The 8,285-nt window shown below is 49.1% G+C and overlaps 2 protein-coding genes across 3 annotated transcripts in view; both read right to left on the minus strand.

Moving 5' to 3' along the window:
• Positions 1-381: 381 nt before the first annotated feature.
• On the minus strand, positions 382-677 carry LOC113744972 (LYR motif-containing protein 5B-like; the record flags this gene model as incomplete). Its single annotated transcript, XM_027276323.1, has 1 exon — positions 382-677. A coding segment is annotated over one exon (264 nt), but the record flags the coding sequence as incomplete, so codon positions are not given.
• A 1,665-nt stretch (positions 678-2,342) lies between these two features.
• The window catches only part of nedd1 (NEDD1 gamma-tubulin ring complex targeting factor), an 8,138-nt gene continuing 2,195 nt past the window's right edge, over positions 2,343-8,285 (minus strand). The window contains exons 2-16 of one of the 2 annotated variants that reach the window (XM_019261793.2): positions 7,025-7,168; positions 6,787-6,881; positions 6,553-6,669; positions 6,204-6,344; positions 5,903-6,132; positions 5,624-5,822; positions 5,190-5,313; positions 4,977-5,105; positions 4,826-4,849; positions 4,634-4,723; positions 4,270-4,436; positions 3,992-4,184; positions 3,038-3,179; positions 2,892-2,958; positions 2,343-2,804 (exon numbers count right to left, since the gene is read on the minus strand). In XM_019261793.2, coding sequence (XP_019117338.1) covers positions 2,700-2,804; positions 2,892-2,958; positions 3,038-3,179; positions 3,992-4,184; positions 4,270-4,436; positions 4,634-4,723; positions 4,826-4,849; positions 4,977-5,105; positions 5,190-5,313; positions 5,624-5,822; positions 5,903-6,132; positions 6,204-6,344; positions 6,553-6,669; positions 6,787-6,881; positions 7,025-7,160 — 1,959 coding nt within the window. In that variant the 5' untranslated portion in view covers positions 7,161-7,168 and the 3' untranslated portion in view covers positions 2,343-2,699. Of the gene's footprint in view, positions 2,805-2,891; positions 2,959-3,037; positions 3,180-3,991; positions 4,185-4,269; positions 4,437-4,633; positions 4,724-4,798; positions 4,850-4,976; positions 5,106-5,189; positions 5,314-5,623; positions 5,823-5,902; positions 6,133-6,203; positions 6,345-6,552; positions 6,670-6,786; positions 6,882-7,024; positions 7,169-8,285 lie in introns of both variants that reach the window. The other variant, XM_019261792.2, reaches the window with a different exon arrangement.

The following is an 8,285-nucleotide window of genomic DNA, read 5'->3' on the forward strand; positions in this document are numbered from 1 at the left end:
TGTGAAGGAGAGCAGATGAGGACGGACACGTTGACCCTTCATGAGACAAACTGGACATCAGGCCACACCCCTGCTCGAACATGTGACTGCTTTAATGAGTTCATAATGAGTCATGTGATCTCTGCTTCAGTATTCAAACCTTTGATGAACGTTTAAAGAACATTTGACTGACTGATGTTTGTCCTCACAGGATAACACCACCTGTCCCATCTGCAGAGCTAACCTGGCGGACGGAGGCTCTCTGGCCCCGCCCCTCTGACCTCACTTCCTGTCAGTATTGGATGCATCTGTCCGACTTCAGGAAAAACTCTTAAAGCTGCTCTGTATTATTTTTATTGTTGGTCTGTTTGGACTCGTCCTTCCTGTCAGTGGGCGTGTCAGTGGGCGTGTCAGTGGGCGTGTCAGTGGGCGTGTCACTCGTCGCAGTAGCGTTTCTTCATGGCTCTGAACTTCCTCAGGTAATAGAGCGCCTCGAGCTCTCGGGCCACGAACTCTCCGCGGGCGATCATGTCCTTGATCCGCTCGGGCTCCTGCTCGCTCTTGTTTTTGGAGAAGGCTCGCAGACGCTCCCTGAAGTAATCGGCTCCTCTGGGATACTCCCGGCCGAGGTGGAGGAGCTGTGGAGGAAGATGATGGAGACGCTGAAGATGGCGATGGCGAGCTGCTTGCTCCGGTTTTTATCAGGACAAATAAAGTTTCCAAACGTTCTTTCATCGTTTTCATCTCATTGGACAAAATTAAAAATCTGTTGATGTAAAAACTTTCAAACTTTGTGTTGTTTTGACGTCAGCGACTCGAGTAACTGAGTACATTTACTCGAGTACTTCTGTAAGATTTATTAGATGTATTAAACTGAACAGAATTCATGGAATTATAAATCGGTATAATTATTAATTATTTCATATGGTGAACATGCAGTACATTGAACTGCTACTCTGTAGTATTAATACTGCGATCAGAGTACTCAGAGTACACTGAATATCTGAGAATCTCTCATCAGAAATGAATGATTTGTTTCTCAGATCAATGAGCGATCAGCTGATTCTCAGTTCAACAACATGTGTACTTGGACTGGACTTTCAGGTGTGTGGACTTTCAGGTGTGTGGACTTTCAGGTGTGTGGACTTTCAGGTGTGTGGACTTTCACTGTGATGAATTCAACGGTCACTTCATGAAAAAACAAACTCACATTTTTATAAAGTCGAACATCTTCAGACCTCAGAGGGTTCCCATGAGCTGCAGAACGTACAGAGAACATGAGTCAGGGTTCCTTACATTGAATTCAAGGACTTTCAAGGCTCTATTTCACCAGATTCCAGACACAGATCAAGGTCAATCATTAAACTGACGTTAAGAAAATAAAGGAATCAAGCACTTTCAATGACCCAGGACTCTCTCAAACTCACAAAGCTTCAAGGATTTCAAGGAACCATGATTAATACTTTGTACTGATTTGAGAGTACAAGTACTTCACATGAGTACTTTGTTACTTTACTGTGTTTACTTAATAGACTGAGTTTTTAATCATTGACAATAAAACTAATAAATGAGAGGAGATGTTCAGTTCAGTACTTCAGAGTAATCCTGAAGTATTTCAAGTATTTTAAAGTATTAATACTTTTAAATACTGTAACCGGTCAGGTGTTTGTGTAACAGCTCGTTAAATGTCGGTTGTCTTCGCCGGTTGCCGGTGAAACGAGCAGCTGACGTCCTCCGTGAACACGCGCAGTTAACGTGCTGTCGGTGACGTCAGTACAGGTGTTGTCTTACCTGCTCGCAGCTGGATAAACTTTATGCAGTCAGTTTACCGAGTGACGTCACGTTTACGACGAGCTTTGTACTCAGTGACGTCACTTCAAACTAATGTAACGGGCTGTGTTTGTAACGAGCTCCGTGTAAACAGCCAAAGAGTAACGCACGCAGAGAGTAATCCACCCAGACCGACAACTAATGGCTAAACACTTCCTGAATGTCTGAACTACAATTCTGAGGAATTTGTAGTTCCACTGTGATGTTACCTTTTGCCCACAGTAGCTCTGCCTCAACTCTGTGATTTACAGAGTTTATGATGGACAGTGAAGTAAACTGCTGACAGCTGTAGCTGCTGTTAGCTCATGTTAGCTCAGTCTGTTAGCTCATGTTAACTCAGTCTGTTAGCTCATGTTAACTCAGTCTGTTAGCTCATGATAGCTCAGTCTGTTAGCTGCTGTTAGCTCATGTTAGCTGCTGTTAGCTCATGTTAGCTCATGTTAGCTGCTGTTAGCTCATGTTAGCTGCTGTTAGCTCATGATAGCTCATGTTAGAGGTTTTCAGGCCCACACTCTGAATAACAGGAGTTGTTGTTTCTTTTTGTATGAATTTTATTATTTAGACAAAATGTTTCTCAAGAGTAAAACATGATACAGGCACATGAACAGCTGCTGGTGGCGTTTTTCAAACAGGCACACATCTCACATCTGAACACCAGGAGGCGCTGCTGCACTCATCCTGAACACCAGGAGGCGCTGCTGCTGTTCAGCTTCGACAGTTCTACTGAAAAGAGGCAGTGAAGAAGACATGGCAGCAGTCTGTCCTCTTCAACAGGAAGGCGGCGTGTCTCACTTTGGCTCGCCGCGCTGCGATTGGCAGACGGTAGTTCAAACCTGACGGAGGAGTCAGGGAGGAGGCGCAGCCTGGAAGGCTAAACTCAGGGCAGAGGGTCAGTAGTTGGTCCTCAGCTTGCGGTTCTCCTCCTTTAGCCTCTCGATCTCCTCCACCAGAGACTCGTTCACGGAGTACTTCTCAATCAGACCGTGGATCTCGTTCTGAAACATCGAGTGCTATGGGTTAGAGCGGAGCCTGAAGGTCCAGCTTCAGCCGTGCAGACATGAAGAGCTCGGAGTGGTTCTTACCAGTTGGAGGTAAAACTGTCGGACCATCTCCACTTGCAGGTTGACGATGTCTCTGTGACAGGCGTCCCTGAAGAGGACAACACGACACCGTTGACCTCCTTCCTTTCATGTAAGAACGTAGAACATATGTTAGAGGGAGCACTGACCTGAAGTCCTCCAGAGTCTCGTGGATCATGTTCTGGATGAAGTGGATCTGCAGCGAGGTGAGAGGAGCAGCTGCGGCCTGTCCAACCACGTCAGCGATGTTCTGAGAGAGCGAGGAGGAAACAGCCACCGACAGAGCCGGACCTGAAGGTAGAGAGACACTTATTAAAAATAATACACATGCAATGTGGAGAGAGATGGTGGAGTGATGGGCAGCCCTGAGGAGCGCCCTGCGAGCAGTTGGGGGTTTGGTGCCTTGCTCAAGGGCACCTCGGCAGTGCCCAGGAGGGGAACTGGCACCTCTCCAGCTACCAGTCATATTTTGGTCCATGCTGGACTTGAACCGGCCACCCTCTGGTTCCCAAGCCAAGTCTCTGTGGACTTACTCACGTCATGTTACTTCACATCACGTTATGTCACGTCATGTTATGTCACGTCACATCATGTTACATCATGTCATGTCATGTCACATCATATTATGTCACGTCACGTTATGTCACGTCATGTCACATCATGTCACGTCATGTTATGTCACGTCATGTTATGTCACGTCATGTCACGTTATGTCACGTCATGTTCATGTCATGTTTATGTCATGTCATATCATGTTATGTCACGTCATGTTCATATCACATCATGTTATGTCACGTCATGTTATGTCACATCACGTTATGTCACGTCATGTTCATGTCACGTCATGTTTATGTCATGTCATGTTATGTCACGTCATGTCACGTCATGTTTATGACATGTCATGTTCATGTCACGTCATGTTCATGTCACGTCATGTTTATGTCATATCATGTCACGTTATGTCACGTCATGTTCATGTCATGTTTTTGTCATGTCATGTTACGTCATGTCATGTTCATGTCACGTCATGTTTATGTCATGTCATGTTATGTCACGTTTATGTGAATTGAACCCTCGACTCTGGCAGTGTGGTTCATCTTTACCTGCTGTGGTGGTGGGCGGAGCCACCTGGACAGGTGAGTCGTAGCTCAGCTGAGCTTGAATACCATTGGCTCTCCTGAGGCTGGGTTCTGGAGTGAAGAAGGGCGGGGCTAGCTGACTGTGATTGGTCTGCTGGGATGATGTGGGCGTGGTCTGACCCTCCCCCTCCAGGCTGGAGCTGCTGGCCTTGTCGAACTGTCAATCAACATGTAAATGACATTAAATTATGCGTATGAGTCATGCTGTGAGCACAGTGTGAGGTCAGAGGTCAGGTCAGCACCTTTCTGGGGTCACATGGTTCAGCTGCTGCGGCAGAGGCCGGCTCCTCTTCTTTGATAGGTGGAGGCGTCTGGAAGGTGGACAGCGGGCTGTAACATCGACCTGCAGAGCCGACCAGAGGAGTTCCCAGAGGAGTCTTACGCTGAGAGCCAGCAGCTGAGAGACAGTCTGAAACATGAGTCAGCGTTTATGACGAGAATGCTGAGACAGACCAGCAGAGACCGACACAGACCAACAAAGACCAGCAGAGACCGACACAGAGCAACAAAGACCAGCAGAGACCGACACAGAGCAACAAAGACCAGCAGAGACCGACAAAGACCAGAAGAGACCGACAGAGACCAGCAGAGTAAAGAAGGACTGACCTTCTCTGACGGGGGAGAAGACGTCCAGACTAGCCCGGCCGACGACCTGCTGACCCTCCCCTTCTCGGGACAGCATCTCCAAACTGGTAACTATGGAAACAATCATGACAGTCAGTGGAGAAGCGACATCGCTCTGAGCCACTCAAAGTGACTTCCTGTTTGTACCGTGTGTTCTTCCAAACGGAGTGTCACCTGCCGTCCCCTGGGTCCTAGAGTCTGGACAAAGACAGGAGGACAGGAAGACGACGTCACAAATCATGACGGGGGTTATGACATCACTAGCTCATAGTGCTGTTGTGAGCTACAATTTAGTGGCAGCAGTGAAGGCATCATCAGGTCTGACCTTCCCGAGCCGGAGAGAAGACGTCCAGACTGTTCCGTCCGATGCTGCTGAACTTCTCTGCGACAGGAAGCTGCTCGCTGCCCTGCTGGCCTTCAGCCTCCCGGGACGTGAGGTCGGCAGCAGCGCCCCCTGCAGGACAAACACTGTGTTTACAGAGTCATTCTGTACAGAACTTCACAACCTGCCGTGACCTTACGTAAAGATCAAACCCACCTGTACTCGTCACCTGTCTGTGGGGGGCGGGGCCTGTGCTGGGGGCGGAGTCTGACTGGCTGTTTAACAGCTTGGTTGAGGATCTCTTGGTGCTGCTGATCTTGGTGGAGCTCAGTTTACTGGACTGGAGACAGACAGAACAAATGAATGTGTGGTCCATGATGTGAATAATTTACTGACTTTACTTCATCATTTCCCACCAGGAACATTACAGGAACATTACAGGAACGTTTCAGGAACGTTTCAGGAACGTTTCAGAAACGTTTTTCTCTTAACTTGCTCAGATTGGGTCATTTTTCTGGTTTATGAGCTTCGACCATGAGGAAGTAGCTACAGAGTTAAACACTTTGCCCACTGTGTTTTATTTTGAAAATCAACCAGGTCATTTGACTTCATCTGACTTCCTGCCAGAGCCGGTCCTGTTCTGTTGGTACCTTGTGTCTGCTGTTGCTCTGGAAGCGCAGGCAGCTGACGGAGGTTTTATGTGCCACAGTGATCCTGGTGGGGGCGCTGGAGTTCCTCAGGTCGTACTGGTAGATCTTCCCCTGAGTGGATCCAACGACCAGACCGGTACCGTCCAGAGTGAAGTCTACTGAGGTCAGCGGACTGTCGACCCGGATGGACCTCAGGACTCTGCGGACACAAACACACGTGATGTAAAACTCTTTGTACGAGGACGAGTGAAGACTCAAATGACGTCTCGTCGACCTCACATCTTGCTCGCCGTGTCGTAGCAGACGATCTTCTTGTCCAGACCGACGCTGACCACCAGCAGCTCACTGGCGGGGGAGAAGGCCAGGCCGGAGCCCGGGGCTTTGTGGGCGCTGTCAAACACGTGGATCTCCTTCTGGGTGTTGGAGTCCCACAGGACCACGGTGCCGCTGTCAGAGACGCTGCCCAGCAGGGAGCGCTTCAGGGCGGACAGCCTCAGGTCGTGGACGGGCTGAAGGCGAGACAGCTCTGTTAGAGTGACAACCGCTGATCTCAGAGCAGTTTTCCAGAAATCAAACTGACCTGGTTGCTGCCGTGTCCGAAGGCTTTGCTTGACAGGTTGGTGGTCAGACTGTGGAGGACCAGATCTCCACTGGTGGAGCCGGAGGCAATGTAGCTGTCGTTGGCGTTAAAGGACACACAGGTCACCTCTTCTTTGTGGTCCTGACCACAGACAGACAGACAGACAGACACAGACAGACAGACACAGACAGACAGACAGACAGACACAGACAGACAGACACAGACACAGACAGACAGACACAGACACAGACACAGACAGACAGAGACAGACACAGACAGACAGACGTCACATCACAGGTCAGATCCTCGACGGACAACTAAACACCATGAGGTGTCCGTCTGCTCTTACCTTCAGCGAGCGGTGCAGTCTCTTGGTCTTCAGGTCCCAGATGTGAACACCGTGATCCAGACCTCCACTGACCAGAAACTGAGACGATGAACTCAGACACACTCGGGTCTGTTTTCTCTGAACGACATCAACAAAGAGACGACATGAGTGAGGAAACATGGAGACAGACAGAGAGACAGACAGAGAGACAGACAGACAGCTGCAGTCATTATGGAGACATTTTTGTCCACTCACCCCGTCGGCCAGCTCCACCACTGCAGTGGGAGTGGACTTGAGGCTGGAGACCACCAGTTTGTCTCCGCTGCTGCTCGCACTCACCAGGTACTGATCTGAGAGAAGTCAAGGCCGGTTCAGATATGAGAGTTACATCAGAGGACTGAAGTTTACACCTGAGTCACCATGTCAGCCACTCTTTGAAGTGTCAAACCGTCTCTATTGATTGATCGATTGATCGATCGACTGATCAGGATACTGTTGGAGCTCCAGCAGGCCTGGGCCACCGGGTGGCTGACACTGTGCGGGTTAAACTGCTCCAGCAGCGCCATGGAAACGCCATCCCAGATCTTCACGGTGTCTCCTGTCGACACCAGGCGGGTCACCTCGTCCATGACAACGCCTGGAGACGCACATCAGAAAATCAATAATCAATTTACAGGAAGGTGCTCGTCACAGACGGTCTGACAGCTGTTTGTCTCTGTGTGTCCTGTGACAGCTGTTTGTCTCTGTGTGTCTGTGACAGCTGTTTGTCTCTGTGTGTCCTGTGACAGCTGTTTGTCTCTGTGTGTCCTGTGACAGCTGTTTGTCTCTGTGTGTCCTGTGACAGCTGTTTGTCTCAGCTGTTTGTCTCTGTGTGTCTGTGACAGCTGTTTGTCTCTGTGTGTCCTGTGACAGCTGTTTGTCTCATTGTCATGACCCGTCAGTTAACCATCAGTTTACGTAGTTACCCGTCAGTTGTTGTCCAGTTACCCCAGTTACGTTTTGTCAGTTACCCGTCAGTTGTTGTCAGTTACAGTCTTGTCAGTTGTCGTCAGTTACCCGTCAGTTACTGTCAGTTACCCTCAGTTACCCATCAGTTACTGCAGTTACCTGTCAGTTGTTTCAGTTCCCGAGTTGTTGTCAGTTACCCGTCAGTTGTTGTCAGTTACACCCGTCAGTTACCCTGTTCAGTTTTACCCGTCGTTACCTGTCAGTTGTCGTCAGTTACCTGTCAGTTACCCATCAGTTACCTGTCGTTGTCGCAGTTACCTGTCAGTTACCCATCAGTTACCTTTCAGTTGTCGTCAGTTACCTGTCAGTTACCTTTCAGTTGTTGTCAGTTACCTGTCAGTTACCCATCAGTTACCTTTCAGTTGTTGTCAGTTACCTGTCAGTTGTCGTCAGTTACCTGTCAGTTACCCATCAGTACCTGTCAGTTACCCATCAGTTACCTGTCAGTTGTGTTGTTACTGTCAGTACTGTTTGTCGTTGTTGTCAGTACCCATCAGTTGACGTCGTTGTCGTCAGTTGACGTCAGTTACTGTCAGTTACATCCCTCCCTCCTCCCTCCACCGTCAGCGCTCTCACGGTGCCCATCCCAGCTGACTTTGGGGCAAGAGGCGGCCAGTGGTGGACGTCACAAGGACACAACGGAGACAAAACAGCTGTCACAAGGACACACAGAGACAAACAAGCTGTCACAGGACCATCTGAGACAAACAGCTGTCACAGGACAACAAGCCAAGCATACAAACACT

The sequence above is a fragment of the Larimichthys crocea genome, unplaced genomic scaffold, assembly GCF_000972845.2.
Source record: "Larimichthys crocea isolate SSNF unplaced genomic scaffold, L_crocea_2.0 scaffold334, whole genome shotgun sequence".
Taxonomy (NCBI): Eukaryota; Metazoa; Chordata; class Actinopteri; family Sciaenidae; genus Larimichthys; species Larimichthys crocea.